At 39.5% G+C, this 22,689-nt stretch overlaps 1 protein-coding gene across 3 annotated transcripts in view; it reads right to left on the bottom strand.

The window, feature by feature from the left end:
- Window positions 1-22,689, bottom strand: part of rras2 (RAS related 2) — a 103,440-nt gene that overhangs the window by 51,196 nt on the left and 29,555 nt on the right. Inside the window, exon 1 of one of the 3 annotated variants that reach the window (XM_080190172.1) lies at window positions 20,070-20,145. The exons of 1 other annotated variant lie outside the window; for it this stretch is intronic. In XM_080190172.1, coding sequence (XP_080046298.1) covers window positions 20,070-20,084 — 15 coding nt within the window. In that variant the 5' untranslated portion in view covers window positions 20,085-20,145. Of the gene's footprint in view, window positions 1-19,918; window positions 19,985-20,069; window positions 20,146-22,689 lie in introns of those variants that run through there. One more of the 3 variants, XM_080190171.1, reaches the window with a different exon arrangement.

Raw genomic sequence — 22,689 nt, 5'->3', positions numbered from 1 at the left:
AGAGTTCATGGATTTTGCAGAGTTTCCTCCTTACGATCCAAGTTGATGTTACTGATCATTTGGTATTGATCATGTCAGGTAGAGGGAGAGAGAAAGGTAGTAAAGGGCTTGGTAAAAGCAGAGCCAAGTGGCACCGCAAGGTGTCCGCGACAATATTCAAGGCATTACCAAGCCTGCCATCAGGCGTCTGGCTCACCGCAGAGGCGTCAAGCGTATCTCTGGCTTGATCTACGAGGTCCGCAGGGTGTTGAAGGTGTTTTTGGAGCATATGATCAGGGACTCGGTGACCTACACTGAACACGCCAAGCACAAAACGGTGCTGTACACATGAAAGTGCTGGGGCGGACCCTGTATGGCTTTGGTGGTTGAGGACAATGTAAAGGGGAACAGACTTGACATGACGGTTCCAGAATGGAACCTGTGCCAAAAGACTGTAATTTTTACCTCTTTCTAAGACAAGTTGGAGAACAGGACTGCCAATTAGCTTTTAGCAACAAAACGTTTATTAAACGTGACAAATTTGACTCCAATGCAATACCCCTTCACATCCACTTATCTTCACAGATGCAAAGACTTTAAAGACAACAGGTTACAAAATTATCTGATGCTATAAAGGTATTCAGTAAACAAATTATCCTTGTAACCTAACAGGCTAACTGTTATCAGGCAACATCTTATTCCGAAACCAAGTGGCAGATGCCACTCAAATCAATCCTGAGAGTTTCACCTCAAATTTCACTGCTCTTCCCAGGTCTGACTTTCATTTTGACATGATGTGGAGATGCCGGCGTTGGACTGAGGTAAACAACAGTAAGAAGTCTCACAGCACCAGGTTAAAGTCCAACAGGTTTATTTGGTAGTAAATGCCACTAGCTTTCAGAGCGCTGCTCCTTCGTCAGGTGAGTGGGGAATTCTGATCACAAACAGGGCATATAAAGGCACACATGGTTTACAGAATACTGATTAGAATGCGAGTCTTTACAGCTAATCAAGTCTTAAAGGTGCAGACAATGTGAGTGGAGATAGTATTAAGCATAGGTTAAAGAGATGTGTATTGTCTCCAGACAGGACAGAAAGTGAGATGATGCAAGCCCAGGCAAGTTATGGGGTTACAGATAGTGTGACATGAACCCAAGATCCCAATAGAGGCCATCCTCGTGTGTGGAACATGAGGTGTGCACACACAAGGATGGCCTCAACCAGGATCTTGGGTTCATGTCACACTATCTGTAATCCCCAAGACTTGCCTAGGCTTGTAAAATCTTACAATACAAAGAGTTGGAAACCAAAAACCCCCAGACATGCGAACACCTTTGTCCAACAAGAATCCAACTTGGGTTGTACCCTTCACTGCACAAAAACACTAAACTCATTTAAATCTGTATCTTACTTCTAACATTCAGCAATACAAATATTGAGACTGCACCTGGAGTATTGTGCACAGTTTTGGTCCCCTTATTTGAGGGAAGATGTACTGGCATTGCAGGCAGTTCAAGAAGAGGTTCACTAGATTGATTCCAGAGAGGAGGGTTTGGCGTATGAAAAGAGATTGAACAGTTTAGGCCTATACTCTCTGGAATTTAGAAGAACGAGAAGAGATCAAATTGAGGTATGCAAGATGATAAAAGGTGGAGCAGATGCTTCCTCAAGCAGGGCATTCTAGGATGAGAGATCACAGTGTTAGGATAAGGGTTGGCAAATTTAAAACAGAGTTGAGAAGAAACTGCTTTTCCCAAAGAGTAGTGAATCTGTGGAATTCGCTACCCCAAAGTGCAGTGGATATTGGGACAGTGAGTAAATTTGAGGCATTAAATTGATTTTTAGTTGGTATGGGGTTGAAGGGTTATGGGGAGAAAGTAAAAAAAAGAGATGAGGAGCATATCAGCCATGATCAAATGGCAGAGCAGACCTGATGGGCCAAATGGCCTAATTCTGCTCCAGTATCTTATGAACTTACGAAATATAGGCCATTTAAAACTACCTCTGTCCACCACCATTCACAACTAGATCTGCAGAACTTTGATCCGATCGGTTGGTTATAGTCTCACTTAACACCGTCTGGAACATGTGTCTGTGGTTTACTATGAACGTCCTATATTGTGACTTCACCAGGTTGCACCTCATTAATAGGCATGCCTGGTGCTGCTCCTGGTATGCTCTCCAACTTGCCTCATTTAACAAAGGTTTGTGCCCTAAGCTTAATGGCAATTAGCAAATGAGAGATATGCGAGAATGTGGAGGTGACAGCTTCTGACAAAATACAACTCTGCTGTTGCTTCCAATAAGAACATAAGAAATAGGAGGAGTAGGCCATCTAGCCCTTCAAGCCTGCCCCGCCATTCAATAAGATCATGGCTGATCTGTGGCGGCTCAGTTCCACATTCCCGCCCTTTCCCCATAACCCTTAATCCCCTCGCTTATCAAAAACCCATCAACCCGCGTCTTAAAAATATTTAGCAAGGCAGCCTCCACCACCTCAACGGGCAGAGAATTCCAGAGATTCACCACCCTTTGAGTGAAGAAGTTCCTCCTCAACTCCGTTCTAAACCACCCCCCCCCCCCTTTATCTTGAGGCTGTGCCCCCTAGCCCTACTGTCCTTTCTGAGCGGGAAGAGTCTCTCCACCTCTATCCTATCGATCCCATTCATCATCTTATACGTCTCAATGAGATCTCCCCTCATTCTTCTAAACTCTAACGAGTACAAGCCTAGTTTATTCAGCCTCTCCTCATAGCTCAACCCCCTCAACTCCGGTATCAGCCTAGTAAACCTCCTCTGCACTCCCTCCAAGGCCAAAATATCCAAGGGTATCTCATGGATGCCCACTCATTTTGAAGCTTTTGACTTCAAATCAATATACACAATCAGTCGTTTGAAAAAGCAAGACATTTTTGCTTCCAACCTACTAGTTTTGTTCCTCAGATCTGACAAATAAAGAGCACAACTCTGCAAATAGAAGCAACAACTTTCCAGTCACTACTGAACAGAACATGCAAGTTTGAATAACTTAAGCTACATTCCCAAATCGGAAAATGTGCTAAAAACATTGGCACCCATTGTATTTTTGCCAGGGTTTTTTTTTGAAAAATGCCCCATGGAGTGTAAAACTGGGAAAGGGGTAAAAAGGAAGAATTTTGTATTTTCAACTTTTAAATCTACAGTAACACACCAGTAATCAAAACTAGAATTGTAAAATGAAACACACTCACTTTTAAGGAAACAATTAAAAATAAACAATTTTCTTTGAAGCCAGCCTCTGTACAACAGTGACTGTCTTCAAACACGCAATACTTGAGGTTAACTCGCTTACAATTTGTTCTCCTAAAACCCGTATACGGTCGATCAATGTAGCATTCACTGGAGAAAATAGCTTTGCTCACTTAGTGATAACAGCCACTCTCATCTGCACTTATTGAAACCACATTACTTTATAGATGATGAAGATAAAGGTTATTTAGTGCACTATGTTTGGAGAGCTTATACAGACACTTCCGATACACCACAAACTAAAGGTTCAGACAATGAATTAAAAAGACCTTGATAGTACAGAAGTTTAAATCAAAACAAAACTGGTCAAGATAAGGAACAGTTTATCACAATTCCTTGCGACTGATGAAAGGTTCTACAAATAACCATGCGCAGGTTCAACTGTAGCCTGAAAAGTCATTCCCGTAAGAGCTAATTTTTTTACACATATACACAAAATGTCATACAATGCAGCCATTAATTGTGCATCTTCAAAGACAATTCCAAGGAAGAACCAATATAGTAAATTGAAATTACTCCAAATATTGAGTGAACGTTATTGCTCTGAAACAACCAACACAAGTTTTATGAACCATTCTTAAAGAACAGACTTCCAAGCAATCAAAACAGCCAGGATTCACCTACCCAGAATTTCAAAGATATTCAACCGTGTACTGAGTTGTGAATCACATTCAAATTTAAGACCTGTTCAAAACAATATATAGCTGCCATCATACAAACAGAAAATAGAAATTACAAACTCTTATCTGAAAAATTCAAATTGATTACGCCATTGTTGCTGGCAAATTATTGTGGTCCAGGTGACAGCAAACAAACCAAGGCCAATTTAGAATGATGTGATAGGAGCAATGGAAAGTGAAAAAAATGCAAATCATCAGAAGTAACATCCAATCCTAAGCAACTTGAACAAACTGCACAATCACTTAGCAGTATAAAATTTGAAAAGGTTAATTTATTTCACAAGTTGATATGGCTTACCATAAATCAGAGTAGCGTCTAAAACTGAATGAGAAACGAACAGCTCAAAAAACGTAATGCCACTTGTGCCAATGACTGAGACAAAGTTCAACAGCAAGCAGAAACAAATAGGAATTGAGGCAAAATGGAAAAATTGCATCAAATGGAACAATTTTGACAATTAATTTCCAGTGACAGAAGTTTTTGTTAAGATGAAGCACCAGATTAAGCCCAAGATGGGATGTAATATCTTTTCTTGTCAGCGATTTTATGCGTCTCTCTCATAGAATCAGAGTGCAGAAGAGGCCCTTCAGCCCATTCAGTCTGCACCAACATGAAAAACACCTGACCTCCCATTTACCACTTAGCTCCTAGTGTTGAATGTTACCATACGCCAAATGCTCTTGGTAACCCACCTCCCAGAAGGCACATTCCAGACGGTATCACATTCTGGAAAAAATGTTGTCTCACATCCCCTCTAAACATCCTGCTCCTGGCCTTCATCTTGTTTCCTTGTGACTGACCCTTATACTAAGACGAACAGCTGCTCCTTATCCACTTTGTCCATGCCCCTCAATCAAATTGCCCAAGTCTTCTCTGCTCCAATGAAAACACTTAAACCTATCCAATCTCTCTTCATAACTTGCATGTTCCATCCCAGGCAGCTTCCAAAAATGTAGCAATCAGGACTGAACAGTACTCTAGCTGTGGCCTCACTAAAGTTTCATACAACTCTACATGACTACCCTGCTTTTGTAATCTATGCCTTGATTGATAAAGACAAAAATCCCATATGCCATTTTCATCACCCTTCAGAGATCAATGGACAAACACACCAAGGTCTCCTTGTTCCAAAGAACTTCTCAGTGTCCTATCATTCACTGAATACTTCCTGTCAAGTTACTCCTGCTAAAGTGTATGACCCATTTTTCAGGGTTAAATTCCACCAACTACATATCTGCCCATCTGACCATCCTGTTTATACCTTCCTGTAACCCAAGACATGCAACCTCACTGTTAACCACCCAGCCAACTTTTGCGTCATCTGCAAACTTGCTAACCCTACTCCCCACATGGTCATTTATATAAACAACATGCATGACAAATAATACAAGACACAGCACAGATCTCTGTAGTACGCCACTGGATACTGGCTTCCCATCACTGAAGCAGCCTTTCGTCATCACCCTCTGTCTCCTACAACTAAACAAAATTTGAATCCACTTTATCAAACTACCTTGTATCCCATGTGCTTTGCCTTCTTCATAAATCTCTAATGTGGGAACTTGTCACTCCCTTTCCCATTCCAACAGGGCACAAAGTCTCTCAAGGGTCAAAATAGAAGAGGTAAGAAATCTGAAACACACCTGAGTAGATCAAGCATCAGGCACAATAATTTCAAATCAATTGTGATGGGACATTTATGACTATTCCCTCTTTTTTTCCCCCTCAGTCTGCACAAGGAGGCCTTTTAGAGACCAGGTACAGTACAATATAGCTCATTTAATTCACCAATAAAATAGGCTCAAATTCTGACAATTCGGGCCATATTAAATTTGACTCTCCAATTTAAATGCAGCATTATTTAGGACAGCACGGCTGCACAGCGGATAGCATTGCTGCCTCACCACACCAGGGACCGACTTCAATTCCAGCTTTGGTGTAGAGTGTGCACATTCTCCCCCGTCTGTGTGGCTTTTCTCCGGGTGCTCCAGTCTCCTCCAACAGTCGAAAGATGTGCGGGTTAGGTTGATTGGCCAAAGTAAAATGTCCCCTTAACCAAGGCTAGCATGGGTGGAATTACGGGGATAGGACCTGGGTGGGATTGTGGTTGGTGCAGACTCAATGGGCCAAATGGCCTCCTGCTACACAGGGGATCCTATGACCATGTTTCTGTTTGGAGACAGTTTGCTAGTTTCAAACAACTTTTTTTTGAAGAAAGGAAGCTTCCAAGCCACGTCTTCTCACAAGACAACGAAAGAGTAGTATTTGTCAGCCCTGATATCAGTATGTTGGATATCTCAAATTCTAAACAAGTAATTTAAAGTGAAGCAGCTTCTTCAGTCCAAGTAAATGTCACATGCACAAATTCAAGCCAGTTTCCAAAAAAAATTGGACAGGTGGAGTTGAAAAAGATGGCAACTATTCTATCTTTGGGTGTCGAGTGTACATAATTCAAGCACGTTAATGGAAAATCAATAAAATGTTGCTTCTAACAAAAAGTGCCTGGAAGTACTTAATACAAATATAATTGCAAAACAAAATGTAAGCAAAACAATTCAAGTGTTTATGGAAAAAAATTTCACCGTGAAGGGCTTGAATATCATTCGAGGCATACCAGTAATCAGTCCAAATCAGTATGAACATGTTTGTGCATCAAGTTTGAAACAGGTTTGATAATTTCACAGCTATACAACATTAGTATGTATAAATGAAGGCAAGACACTTGCAAACTTCAGAAGTTAATTACTTATGAATGCAAAATAGAACATGACTTTAAAATTAACAAATCCAATGTGTGATTAGGTGGTATTAAGTTCATTGCGAAAAGGTAATCATCTGTCAGCTTACGTAGGCACAGAATTAGTTACCAAACTATGAGGTACAAATCTCATGAATGGCAATCAGATCATTTTAGCCCTGCTATTAATAAATTTGACTTTAAATCGAAAGGTCATGCTTTGAAGTACAATCCCACGACTTAAACACAATCACAGCCAGGGGTAAGTAAACAGCACCAACTATTCCACATGTGGTTCTTTGGAAGCAGCAGCATAAGTTTTTGAATTATTTTTTCAGATGTCCTTCTCACACAGTCCTAATAGGAGAACGGAGAAAAATAAAACAAATCAACCATAGCAGAACACCATCTGATTGGCAAATTAAATACTTGTGGAATACTATTTGCTGCTGGGTGTTCAGGAATAACATGTTCTATTCACAGCCAAAGCACAATACTATTAAAAACTGTGATCCAAATTTGGAACGCAAATTTCTGAAAAAATTAAAAACTTGGATTTTTTTCTATTAAAATCAGTTTTGAAACTCAATTCTGCCCACACTACTTGCCATGCTGGATTAAACATCTTTATTTAAAATGCGTTACTGAGAATATTTCAATTTCAGAATCCAACAAGTTGCACAAATTGTTTGTGAACTACCGCAAGGTAAACTCTACTGAATCATTCATTATTTTCTCATGGAAGGGTACTAAACTGGACTTCTTTGAAAAATGTCTGCTAAATACTGAACTTCTGCATTCAGTGATATGTCTGGCATCCAGTTTCATTTCATCAGTTTTGACTTAGGTCACTCAAGGTTCTCAAATCTGTAGTTGTGGAAAAATCAATTTCTTGGGCTCTACACATTTTTGCTGATATTTTCAGTTTGAAATTTTTTCTCTATAAAAAGGGGATAATAGTGACTAGAAAGTGGATTATGCTAAAATTCTGAATTAATATGAGCACAGCGGAAATGTGTTTTGCCATGACCAACTGTTTAGAAACCAGTCTGTTCAGATCACTGATTTTATTTTTTAAACAATAACTTAGAAAATGAGATGCACAAATTGACTGGTTCATTTTACTAGAGTCATTTCTGATTAATCCTACTTGCACTGGCCAAACCCAGCATGTCAAGCTTAAGCAACTGTCTGAGGTTTAAAAGGCCAACAATAGTTGTCATCAGCACCAATGTCAGAACACTCAGACCTGCAGCAGAGAGAAAAAAAATCCAGATATCATATATACTGTGGTTTGAGAGAGAAAGTCTTAGTCCAGGAGAATGAATATCACAAGGATTTCAAAAACTCAGATTACATTACAGCTTGCATCCACTCTTCTACTTCGTCTTGTAATGTGCATTCAAATATTCCCCCTGGATTAAGGGATTCAGCAATTCATACACTTACAAGAGTAGCCATAATATTTCTGAGTATCAGCACTGAATCACCATGTTATTAGGGAGATGAAGAGAAAACTTGCAACAAGTTGACAATGGACTAACCTAGAAATAACCAATGGAAGACTGGTATCCTTTGCTTCTGGTCAAATAATAATTTTAACAGCTATACCTTTAAATACTAGAATGTAAAAGCAGCTTAAATTGCTGCATATGACAGAATAATTAATCATCGAAACCAGAATAGAATTACAGTGCAGTGCTAAATAAGGCCTGCAACTTGAAAAAAGGAGCCATTCTTGGGCAAGACATTAAACTGTTGTCGCATCTGTAATTCTGGTGGATATTCAAGGTCACTTTCCAATTTTCAAACGAGTGGAAAGTTCTCTTGGTTTCCTGGGCAGCATCCCTCCTGTAACCTTAATCAAAGGCAGCAAAAAAAATTAACTTCTCATTTACCTCACTGCTCCTTCCCCAATTTTACTGTGCAGAAATCAGCTGCATGCAGCACTTCTGAAGGTGTTTCTAACAGGGCTTCGCCGAGAAAACTACAGACTCATTCAAGACTTCACTGTCGGACATGCAGTTTAAAGGACCAGATAAGGAGGCACTGTAAAGCTGGGTGTTACCTGCACACAAGTGATAATTGAACTCGCAGCTGAGGATGGTCTTGCTGAATGTAGATGAGGAAGAGGGGAGAGATGGGTCCAAGGATAGATTCTTTCCAAAGTCCAGAGGTTACTCGGTAGAATGGGGAGAGGTATTACATTCCAAAACGTCAAGGATAGGAGAAAGCAAGAGCAAGACGTTGGAGTTCAACAATGGAAGAGTCACTGAAGGAAGATGACATTATCAAATGGAGAAATCAAGGAGCAATGATGTGCCACAATCACCAGAGGTGAACATTTTGACACTTCAATTAAGCTCATCAATACAATGAAACAGACATACCTGGGCTTAACGGTTTCAGGTGAGGAACTACTGGAGAAAAAGGGCATGGAGTTGGAAGGAAGCAACATTCTCAAGTAGCAAAAATGGAGATTGGCAGGGAATAGAAAATTTCTGAAAGACATAAAAATGCTTTGAAGAGACTTCCAAAAAGCATCCTTTAAATTCCAAGCTCTATCAGAACTTGCAGAGTCGAGTAAATGTGCCACCACCCTGCAGGCAAGCTATTACTTGCTTACTCGAGTATGTATGTTAAATTCCTGTCTCAACCAAAACTGCAGAATACATTTCAATCTCAGCAAACCACACCCTTTACCAACATAATCGACTTGACCATCTACAAGAAACAATGGCTCAAGAGAAATCAAATACTCCCATTTTCATTTCAAACACAAATAGCTTTCTACAATCATTCAAATGTTACTGCTGCAAACAAATCAAGATGACCAAAAGGTGGAAATCAAGTAAATATCTTCACATTTTGCAACAGATGAAAAAAGCTACAGATACTAGATCACCATCATGGATGACCAAAAACAATTCCACACTGCATACCTTCATTGTAGAAAATGTTGCAAGGCACGTTTCAGAACCAGTACAAAAATAAGGCGAGAGTAAACAGATTTTTAATATGATGCAATGGACGTGATGGTGTTCGAGGTAGGCCATATAAAGTTTTACTAAAAAGCTGAGATGAGAGAAAGGCTTTCAAGGTGGGTTATGAAGGCAGAGAAAAATTTAGCAAAAAAGTTCTAGTGAATGGGGCCAAAAGAGCAGAACGCTTTTCCACCAAGCATATATCATATACAGGAAGAAGGGGTGAGAAAGCAACAGCACAAGTAATCAAGATCCAATGAGAAATTTGTGTTCATACTTGACATATTAATTTCAGTTACAGTACAATATTCACATGACATAACCCCATAAACAAGCAGAAAGGAGTCTTTCTTTAAACTCCGAAAGTCAGTTATTGCTAGAGGGAAGGATATGATAGTAGAACAGTCAAACCACAAGTCAGGACAAATCAGACCAATTAAGGTGTAGGGACCACAGCCTTAAGGTAAGGATGTTGGCAATATCACAGTAAAAGAGGGACTAAAACACATAAGAAAGATTGACAAACACTAATTTCACCAGCGCTGCCAGAACATATATCACTGTTTGTGAGAATGTGTTTAAATTTGGCTGCCATGCCTCCCAATTACAACAGTGACAGCACCTCAAAGGCATTTAATTGCCTGTATATCTCTTTGATGGATTTGGTAGTGGTGAAAAGAGCTCTGGACATGCATTTTTTTCTTTACTCAAGTCTATTTTTCGTGTAATTATTAGCATAACTCTCAATGCCTTTCTCTCTCATATCCTGAACAAATTTCCTTCTGTCTCTATATGATTCACTTCAACTCATCTGTTAATTGCACATTCTCAGCACTCCCCTATTTCTTGGCAACTATCTTACATTAATGGCCTCTAATTTTACCCTTCCATTCTTCTTAAGTGTCAAAATTCTCTGTCAACTGAATCAAAATCTTCCTCATTTTAAAAAGCTTTATCAAGCCATCTCTTTACCTTGCCCCATTTCAACAGTTTAATTTCACAGTTTTGGGGTCATCCTTAGGAATCATTTTTGCATCCCTTACTTGATACCTTCTTCTTTAATACAACAATTAGGACTGCACACGCACAAGTGTGATCTGTTGACTTTTAAACTTTAAAGGCTGTGTTCAATTCTTGATACTATATTCTATGAAGGATTATGAAAAATATGAAAAAGAATAGATTTGTTATATGATGCGAAGAATGAGGGACTTCAATTACATGGAGAGATTAGAGAAGCGATGGCTAAAAATAGATTTACGCTGCACTACACTACAGACAGTTACCCGCAGGTCCGACCAAAGAACACACCCGTCAACTCAGACTGATCAAGACCTTTGATCCGGACCTTCAGAGCACTCTCCGTGCTCTCATCCCACACACTCCGTGTTGGAGATACCCGGCCATCCCATCGTATCGGGCAATGGGACCTTGTGCGAGAACCTCTCCAGCTACGTCGAGGGCATCTTGAAACCCAAAGAAACCCCAGCGTTTGCCATGAACTACAGACTTCCTACAGAAACTCAACACACACGGAGCAGTTGAACAGGGAGCAATCCTTGTCACGATGGATGTCTTGGCACTCTACACCAGCATCCTCCATGATGATGGCATTGCTGCAACTGCCTCAATACTCAACGCTGACAACTGTCAGTCTCCAAATGCAATTTTACAATTCATCTGCTTCATCCTGGACCACAATGTCTTCACCTTCCACAATCAGTTCTTCATCCAGACACACAGAACAACCATGGGGAACAAATTCGCATCTCAATATGCCAACATCTTCACGTACAGGTTCGAACAAGACCTCTTCACTACACAGGACCTTCAATTGATGCTATACACTAGATACAACGATGACATTTTCTACCTTTGGACTCATGGTGAACAATGAAACAAGTACATGACGACATCAGCAAGTTCTGTCCTACCATCAGGCTCATCGTGAACTACTCTCCAGAACTGGCTGCATTCTTGGACACATGCACCCCCATCAAGGATGGTCACCTCAGCACTTCACTGTACCGCAAGACCACGGATAACCTCACGATGCTCCACTTCTGCAGCTTCCACCCTAAACACATTAAAGAAGCCATTCCCTCTGGACAAGTCCTCCATATACAAAGGATCTGCTCAGATGAGGAGGATTGCAACAAACACCCCCAGACACTGAAAGATGCCGTTACAAGGACGGGATATGGCACTCGACTCATTGATCGACAGTTCCGACACAGCACAGAGAAAAACCGCACCAATCTCCTGAGAAGACAAACACAGGACACAGTGGACAGAGTAACCTTCATCGTCCAGAGTGGAACGGAGAAGCTACGACATCTTCTCTGGAGCCTTCAGCATGTCAGTGATAAAAACAAACATCTCACCAAAGCCATCCCCATTGCCTCACTTCTTGCCTTCAAACAACCCCACAACCTCAAACAGAGCATTGTCCTCAGCAAACTACCCAGCCTTCAGGACAGCAGTAGCTATGACATCACACAACCCTGCTACAGCAACCTCTGCAGGGCATGCCAGATGATTGACATGGATTCCATCATCTCTCGTGAGAACACCATCCACCAGGTACACATACATACTCTTGCAACTCAGCTAACATTGTCTACCTGATACGCTGCAGGAAAGGATGTCCCAAGGCATGGTAAATTGAAGAGACCATGCAGACGGTACGACAACGGGTAAATGAACACCGCTCAACAATCACCAGGCAAGAGTGTCCTCTTCCTGTTGGGGAACACTTCAGCAGCCATGGGCATTTGGCCTCTGATTGTTGGGTAAGCGTTCTCCAAGGTGGCCTCCACAACACACAACAGCGCACAGTCGCTGAGCAGAGACTGACAGCCAAGTTCCACACATGAGGACAGCCTTAACCAGGATCTTGGTTCATGTCACACTGTCTGTAACCCCCACAACTTGCCTGGGATTGCAAAATCTCACTTACTGTCCTGCCTGGAGACAATACACATCTCTTTAACCTGTGCTTAACGCTCTTTCCACTCACACTGTCGTTTCCTTTAAGATTTGATTACCTGTAAAGACTCGCATTCCGATCATTATTTTGTAAATTGAGTTTGTGTTGTTACGTGCCCTGTTTGTGAACAGAACTTCCACTTACCTGACAAAGGAGCAGTGCTCTGAAAGCTAGTGGCTTTTGCTACCAAATAAACCTGTTGGACTTTAACCCGGTGTTGTGAGACTTCTTACTGTAAAAGTAGAGTTAAATAGGAGGTGCTCAAGGGGAGATAGATACAGGAAATAAGGAGAATCTTACACCAGTAACCAGTTTGATTTTTGATAATAGGCAGAAAAATTAGTGGTGACATGGCAATAAAAAAAAATACACAGCAAGTTTTGAGTTGAAAAGCATTTCCTGAAAAGGGCAGTGGAAGCAGATTTAACAGTAACTTTGTGACAGTTTTACTTCGAACAAGGAGCATTTTTCAAGGCATGATAAGGGGGAGGGGGGGGCAGAGGGAAATAGAGATGGCAAGCAGGCCTAGCTCTTTCAAAGTCTTTAGCACAGGGATACTGCTGTATAATTCTAAGAAAGAATCCATGTACATCATTTATAGTGCCACTATAATTGTGAACCTTGCTGGAACTTGATCTTCGTGTGTTTAAGCCTTGATTGGATTTAAATGATTTAATTTACCCCAACATATCCTGAATGCAATCTATAACTGTGGTTGGTTTTGGAAGCATTAAAGTTACAAACTGCAGAACTTTGGTACCATTTCATTTGATACTATCTGAAAGTACAAAATTAGACATCACCACCAATTATTTTTCCATCTCTCTCCCAATTTCAATAGCAGCAATGCAACACCATGTCTGTGCATCAAGAGCCCCTTGTCCAAGATGTCAAATTTACAAATGGATTGGGATAGTAAATAACCGTGTTATTACTATGCTGAGTACAATCCGGAATGCACATACATTCTGACAGCAAGAGTGTCCAACCGGTCTTCACAGGGATGATGTACGGCTCCAATTACTTCCTTCCCTTGCCAAAGGCACATAGCCCAGTTGATTACTCTTACTGCTTCTGGTCAAAAATCAACCGCCTAAGCCCAAGACAGCAATTGAGCATGAATGTTGTAGTCTGTATGGCTCAGTACCAGTATGCACCAAGCTACAGAGTTCCTCGGAAGCCACATCAATGCCTTTCAAGGAGTGAGTGTCAATTTAGTTCAGGTTATCAAGTGAAGATTTCAAAACACACCACTAATTTACTCCTCAGAACATAAAACAATCAAATCACAAGTAACTGTAACTCTCAAAAAGTGTGTACTCCAGCAAGTTGGAGTTTAAGATTTCAAGATTTTCTCCTCTTCAAAGTAAAGATGCAATGCAAGAAAAAAAAAGCACATCTGCAGAGAGAAAACATAGGTTGTTTCAGATGAAGGTCATAAACAGATGTAATTAAGAACCCCATTCAATGTTGATTCTATATGCTCCACTCAAATGTTGGTTCCATACTGTGTTACGGTGGTGATCATTTTTTGCAGAATTTTCCCCAGTTATTTCAAGTTTTTCAATTTTGAACTTACCCAAGGTTCAATAAAGAAGTCAATAGTTATTCAATTTCTCATTTTTAAAAATTGCAGGTGTGTGTTCCTTTTAATGCAGTTTTATTTTTAAAAGGATCAGCAACTTCATTTACAAGTGAAGAAAATCACCAAATTAAAGAGGCAGCACCATACTTACATCCTACAGACAAGTCTCCAAATTATCTAGGACTGAGTTGGTCTTCAAATCAAACGAGCAAAGACTCTGGCTTACATCTTCATCGGCAAGTGATGCACTAAAAATGTGCACAGTTATCTTTCTCCAGTGTTTTAAAAAATTTTGCATGCTTGGTTTCCCTCCTGTTTTGAGAATTATTACTAAAAGGGAAGTATGTACCACTTTTCTGGGAAACAAATATCAAGTCTCAAGTTGTCTTTGTGATCTTTGAGAAGATACTGACATAAACTAATGCAATCTAGAGATCAGATCAGATTTGGGGGTCAATTACTCGAAAATAAATGGGGAAAAGACAACATGCTGTCTACCATCAATGTGCTATACTGCATTAAAATCGCCATCAGTTGAAGAAACCTCTGTTTTCCTAATTTCACAGTGAAGTGATTGAACTACAACTGCATACCAATTTTCTTATGAAATCATTTTTTTTAAAACTTACCATAAATCAGTTTTTTATTAAGGGAACAAAAGTTCTTTTTTAAAACAATTTTAAAACAGATTGCAGAGATACCACTGCACTCGTTCAAAATCTAGAAACGATGAAAAAACTATTCTCACTTCCTCTGATGGGATACCAAGTATTTAAAAATTAATATTTTAAAAAGCCATTGTATACAACAATCAAATTTTCAAATGTGGAGAAAATCAGTGATAAGATCCCAGTCTAAATATGCTGCAATGCATACTCTGGCAATAGAACTAGCAATGAACAATTTGAATTAAATTACCTAGTTTAAAATCTTTACATAAAACACACTGTTCCATGTCCCACAGCAATTTACATATGCATTTAAAGGTGAGTTCAAACAGTGATTACACTGTAAACAAACTTGGTACTGAAAAGCTTCAAAAGCATTTTATGAACTGCAGTAACAAATAAATGCCATTGTATAATACCAAATATATCCAAAAAGATTACTATTAGTAATGAGACTGATGACTTGAGTGAAAACAATTTCAAAGTTTAAACTTTTGTTAGCGACATCCAGTATTGCAAAATCTTAATGCACAAGCTTTCTTTGCAGATTGCCACGGCTAATTGAACTCTGTTCTCTTGCGCTACCAAAAGCAGGATACCACAATTCAAACAAAACAAGTCAATTTGAAAAACGTGCTGAACGATATCAAAACCACAAACATGATGAAAACAACGTGCAATTGATCAATGCTGAATTGGAGGCATGTGGATTCAAGTGTCAAAAGGAAAAAACACCACCCTGTGTTAGAAACTCAGAATAAGCATATTTGCACAAACTGCTCTTTGAGTCAAGAAGGAAGTTGGTAAACAAATATGTTGTAAGAAAATATATTTAAATACTTTTAAAATGCAATTATCCTTTACCAAGTTACAAATAGTACTACCACACTAACATGTTAGCACCGTTTTAGTTTGCAAACAGAATTAACTTGCCGAGAAAAATAGAACCAAAGCTGCAAAAAGAGAACCGTTTCCAGAAGCCTTATTCTAAGTCTCGCATCCAATTATTCAACCAATCATTAGGGAAGAAGCCATTTCCACCCCCAATCCCATTCCCAAATCAGCAATTTATGCAGTGTTTGGGATAAAAGATAAAGATCAAAATTGTGGGACATGTCAATTTATCACTCAAATGCGGACTATTCAATTTATGGTTGAAATTTTATGTTTCTTTTTCCATGGATGTTGCCAGGTATACAGATTTTTTCCAGTATTAATTATCCAAGTACCCTTCCAGTCCCCCCATTAGCTGAAATTATTAGCTCCCTCTCCTCGGGCACCATCTCCTTCCCGTTCAAATTTGCCACTGGCACTTCATCTGAAAAAAATCTTAGTCCTTGTGTCATTGGAAAATATAAATCCTACAGTGCAGGAGGGCACCATTTGGCCCATCAAGTCTTTGAAAGAGCATGTTACCCAGCCGATACCTCCACCCATACCCATAACCACCTGCATTTACCATGGCTAATCCACCTAACCTACACATTTTGAGACCGTGGAAGGAAACCAAAAACACATGCAGACATGGGGGAACATGCAAACCCTACAATCACCCAACACTGGAATCTAACCCAGGTCCTTGGCACTGTAAGGCAGTAGTTCTAACGACACCATCTCCAACCTCCTTAAATTCCTTGAATTGGATGATAGTCCAGAATTTCATACTCATCTTGCACACACAATGCTATATTTGAACCTCTTGAATGAGATTTCCAGACCACCACTGCATTTGAAACAGCCCAAATCAAAGTCACATATGACAACTTCGATGACTGACATATTGTCTTCGTCCTCCTTGGCCTATCTGCAGAATTTGGCACAGTTCAGTGGGGCTGTCTTTACCTGGTTTGATTCTTAGCTATCAAGGCTTAGTCTGGATATCTTCTGCAAAGGCACCTCACCCAACTCTGTAATCCCCAAGCAACTACACTTGCCCCTTTCAAACTTCTCATCAAAAGAATGACATCATCCAAGCAAGTATGTCAGGTTCTGCATGTATACTGACAACATCCAGCTTTTAATTCTGCCCAAGATCCATTTGTGAATGGGCCAAAATTTAAGATAACAAAGACTAAAGACATGGTCTTCAGTCCCCATCACAAACTCCATTCCCAATTAAATTCCACTCCATTACTACTGTCTCAGGCTCATTCATAATATTCAAAACCTCAGTGTACTATTTAACACCAAACTGAATTTCTAGCCCAAAAGCCTGGACACAAAGATGGTCCCTTCTACCTCAGTAACCTATCTGATCCTCAAATCCTCATCCATCCTTTTTATTAAGTCAGATTTAACTTTTCCAATGCTTACATACCTCTAATCATAAACTCTCCAAAAACGTGACCCATCCAAAACTATCAATTCCTAACCACCCCTAGTGCACACTGATGTGCGTTAGCTCCCGATGCCTCAGCTTTAGAACTCTCAGCACAAAAATTCTTCCATCACTTCGTCTCTCCCCAACCCTGCAACTTTGTAATTTTGTGTTCCTCCCAATCTAGTTTTTTGTGTACATTCCACTTCCTCTGTCTTCACATTTTTCTTTCTGCACCCCCCCCCCCACCCCCACAAATGTCCTGCCCAATCCCCAAAATCATGTCTTGAGCCATCAAGACCCAAAAGGTCTGGAATTCTCTTCCAAACCTCTTCACTTCATGCTCTCCTTCACTACTGTCTCCAAAATCTACCTCTTTGGCCAAGCATCTCAATATCTCCTCCTCTAGCTTGTCTGTTTAAACTCTCAAGTTTTCTAGCACATTTTAAAAATGAAATCCTTTATAAAAGGCAATTTATCATTTTTCTCATCTGTATACTCTGGAATCAAAACAACATGCATCTAAAATTAGGTTTTTAATAAATGAATTTGTGCGTTTAGAAGTAGATTCAGACATTACTGTACTAAAAAAATGTCCAATAAATTGCTTACAGGTAATAGAAGCAGCAATTAGACAATGTGTGCAGACAGCGATGGTCTGAATGCTGCAACATTAACAGTGCACTCAAGTCTGAATTTTTATCAATTTAAATCTGAATCAAGTTTTAGACTTGGCATATAATCATAGTCGTAGAGCTCTACAGCACAGAAAGAGGTCCTTTGGCCCAGTCTGCACAGGCCATCAAGCACCTATTTATTTGTAATAAGACCTCAGAGGCAGAAATCCTTTTAACAACACGGTAAACAATGCTCTGGAGTATGCTGTCCACATTCAGAGTGCCAGGGAAACGGATTTTCCTGTTTAAGTACAGATCATAGGGCTCCCAGATTTAAGCCCAAATTGGTCCAGAGGCATCTTTTAGTCGTTAATATGCAAACAGGCCAACATCAATTGCCTGATTAGAATGTAACGATTTCAATCCCATTCAAGGACTATAAGCACACTGGACATTCTCTTTTCCACCTTCTTTCATCAGGAAAAAGATACAGAAGTCTGAGGTCACGTACCAACTGACTCAAGAACAGCTTCGTCCCTGCCGCCATCAGACTTTTGAATAGACATATCTATTAAGTTGATCTTTCTCTCCACCCTAGCTATGGCTGTAACACTACATTCAGCACCCTCTCCTTTCCTTCTCTATGTACAGTATGCTTTGTCTGCAGAGCACACAAGAAACAATATTGTTCACTGTATACTAATACATGTGACAATAATAAATCAAATGATTTTCTGGGACTTGGTTCATAGCTTTGCATGCTATCGAATTTCAAGCTTCTTAAATGTTATGGGGGTTCCCACTCTACCACTCTTTCAGGCAAAGTGTTCCAGATTCTCACCACCCGTTGGGTGAAAAAGTTTTCCATCAAATCCCCTCTAAATTTCCTGCCCCTTAAGTCTATCTCCCCTGGTTACTGACCTGAGTACAAAAAAGGCAAAGTTCCTTCCTAACTATGGTGCTCTCAATTTTGTCCACCTCGATCAGGTTCCATTCCACATCCCTGCACCCCCCCCCCCCGCCTCGAATATTGTCCACATCAATCAAGTTCCACCACCCAACCCCCTCAATTGTCAGAAACTGCTAACTTGCTCCACATAAAGAATTTTTTAAAAATTTCTATTCGTAAACAACAACGATTCTGACCAAAAAGACTGACTGGAAATCAATGTTGCATTGCAGTTGCAAATCTGAACAAGCAATTTACATTAACTTGCACTTTAACAGCTCACTATAAAGCAATTCACAAATACAGCAACACCAACAGCTATGTGAATTTCTAAATACATTGTGACAATGTTCAAGACTGCAACAGCACAGCATGTTCTGAGACTTGGACAAAGAATGAAAAAGCTCTGCCAACTCCTTACCACGTAGTCGAAAGAAAAGCAATCTAAATACACAAAGCAGCAGTTATTTCATTTCACTCTCAATGAACCTTATGAAGTGCATTTGTAATTTCCATAGCCAGCTTAAAGTCAATTGGAAGGTGTGGGAAAAGGAAATTTATATTGGACAAAAGTTTGGAAAACTATTACAAGTGATGTATTGTGGGAGGCAGAACATGGTGAGCAAGTGGAGTTGCGATATAGAGCAGTTTTAATTGGCAGATTTGACAGGAGTGAATGCAGACCATTGAGCCTATGTTCTAAATCTATAGCATATCTGTAAAGGGCCCAGTAACAAAAGCTAGGGTCTTTTCGAATTAGGATGTCAAAATATCACACCCCCTTTCTGGATTCATATCGTCTATACTACTCCACTAATATTACCCTGAAGCAGAAACAACTAACTTACCTCTGATCTCAATTTGTTTATTGCAACACCATGAAACCAGCAATACATAATTTTCATCCAAAATTTCAATTTAAAACTAGTTATTTTATCAGCTCCAACAGCCATTTTAGATATGAAAACATGACAATTCAATAGCAGTTTTTGAAAATAAAATACCACATTTTGACACCTGCCATCGGTTACCAACTGCCAGCATTACCACATCTAAGTGTGCAAGCTGCTGCTGCTTAAATTTCAATATTATTCAAACAGTAGTTTAATCAATGTATGCCCTCACCTGCACATTATCTCTAGCCACATTGATAGTGTTTTGTTCACATCCCCTCATGCAAGAAAAACTTTTTGTTCCAAACTATTAAATCTCTTCCAGAAGGGTGAAAACTGTGTCATTTGCTAAATATTCCACACATCAATTCTACAAGACTTACAACACGATACGGCATGTCATTTTCATCAAAGTCATGCAAACTGTTACACTGATTTAACTTGAATGTAAAATTTACATGTTGACCAATAAAGGGTTTCATAAAGGTTTGCTAGTTATCACCTGATATTTGAAACTACACATTCCATAAAACATTTGTGCTTTTCATGTTGAAGGATTAAGGACGCAGGTTAATGCAAAACTAAACCCTGTAATGATTTGCTGCCTAGTCACTGTTCAGACACTAAACTGTTAGGAGTCAATTCATTAAGGGAAGTGTTTTACTGATGTTTTTTCCTGTTATTTCCAGTCAGAAGAGTAACTGATCTATGACAGCAAGAACCAACAACAAAATCACCAATATGTTTAACTCTAACTGCCACATTTTTTTCCATAGCCTCAACAACAAACCTTTTACTGCATTACTCAAGATCTCCAAAGGGCTTAATTAGTAACAAATTAACATCTACATTGGAATCTAAGACAAAGTTAATTAGAAGCATGACATAAGAATTATGCATTCTTCAGGTATCTGTTTCTCCACTCCAGCATGCTAGTATGGATGCTGGATTCTCAGTGTTGTTTTAACTAGTGAATAGTTAAAACAACATTTTGAGCAGCCCCCTATTCACAGATAGTAAAGCAGAGAGAGGATAATCAAATTCCTGAGAAGTCAAGTAAGGGGAGATCCCAGAGTATACGACTAGTTCCTCAAACCAAACTTTTACAATGGCAAACTACTTCAATACTTCACATCTCACTGCACATTAATCCTGTACTTTAACTCAGGGTTATAATAATCTTAGTTGGTTTCAGAAATTCCACCCAATGCAATATTTATAGCACACAATTATATCAGTTATCATCACAGTCCAAGATTTTATATTGAATAAACAAGCAGAGACACTTATAAAAAACATTCTGCTGGTAATACAAAGTGTAGGATACAAGGTTTAGCACAATTCTCCACCCTCGGAGTAAACTTCTGAAATCAACTACAATGCTGTGTGATATCACAGGATTGGTGCTTTTGCACACGTTTGAAGGAATAAGAACAATGTCCAAAACAACACTGCCAGAGCTGAGAGATAGTTATCTCTTTAATACCACCCCCCTCAGCAGTGAATTGTGCAATGCATGGAAAAATTCTTTTAAATGTCTCTCTGAATGACTTTACTAGAATCGTATGATATTCACTAACAAATCTGTTAAGCTGAAAATAAACTTTTTTGTCTGTAAAACCAAATCCTTGATTTCTACCATTTCAGCAGCACTGTGCTTGGGTTCCAGAAAGATCTACAAGCAAACCAGTTAATTGTAAAATCGAACAAGTTCCATTATAAATAATATTTATCTTGACTGGAGTCTGCACAATCAAATTTTTCATTTTAGATGCCAAAATAAAAATGAAGCATGCCAGTTCTACTTTTTCATCACAAACACTTGTGTAAAATGATATGCAAGTTATGAACTATGAATATATCCTGGTTGTGAATATCACAACTTTCTGCCAAAAATATACTGAGTTTAAAGAACTGTTGCAAAACGGATTAGTATTTCGGCAACTCAAACATATCTATCCCATCCAAAGAACCAAGAACAGTACAGCACAGGAAACAGGCCCTTCGGCCCTCCAAGCCAGTGCCACGAATTGGTCCAACTGGACCATTTGTTTGTATCCCTCCATTCCTAGGCTGCTCATGTGACTATCCAGGTAATTCTTAAACAATGCCAACTTGTCTGCCTCCACCACCCTACTTGGCAGAGAATTCCAGGCCCCCACCACCCTCTGCATAAAAAAAGTCCCTCTGCTATTGGAGTTACACCTCACCCCCTCACCTTGAGCCCGTGACCCCTCATGATCGTCACCTCTGACCTGGGTAAAAGCTACCCACTATTCACCCCATCTATACCCTTCATAATTTTGTACACTTCTATTTGGTCTCACAGCAAGATCCACTTACAATTTATCCAGCAAAATGGACATGACTTCAAGAGCAACATCATTTTATAGCACATAGGCTTAATGATACCTGATACAAAATTACTTAATTGCTTTTATATCCAATAATCCCTTTTATAAAACCAAGACTCTCATAAACCTTAAATTTTAAATTCCAATTTTAAAGATATATATACCGAAATCACCAAATCCAAGTTCTTTGCTCAGTTAAGGAACACAGTGCCGCTCCAACAATGCTTAAGTTGGACACCAGCCAGGCCAAAGCAAACCATCCACTCCTGGCAAACTGAGACCTGTTACAATTCCCCGATTCCCATGGACGAAGTGCAAGCCAAAGTAACCAAATTAGCGCTGAAGAATAAATGAACAAGATTTCATTTAACACGAATCAGAATTGATGCCAATTAGACAGGAATCAACAGGCCAATGACACAATTATTTTAAAATCACTTTCAATCGTCAATACAATTAAGATATATCCAGAAGCATAACCACAAGTTATGTATGCAATTACACGGCTACAAAATTCCACAATACGCTGTTTTTTAAAAAAAACATTCACAACAGATAGGATTTCCAACAACCGCTTACAGCTTCTGGTTTCGTTGTCGTTAGCAATGCACACTTTGACAAATCCTCTCTCCCTCTCATTACAACAGTC

This window comes from Carcharhinus amblyrhynchos, chromosome 6, assembly GCF_965287045.1.
Source record: "Carcharhinus amblyrhynchos chromosome 6, sCarAmb.v2.hapA, whole genome shotgun sequence".
Classification (NCBI taxonomy): domain Eukaryota; kingdom Metazoa; phylum Chordata; class Chondrichthyes; order Carcharhiniformes; family Carcharhinidae; genus Carcharhinus; species Carcharhinus amblyrhynchos.
The sequence above is the reverse complement of the archived record's forward strand: the minus strand, read 5'-3'. Positions and strand labels throughout refer to the sequence as shown.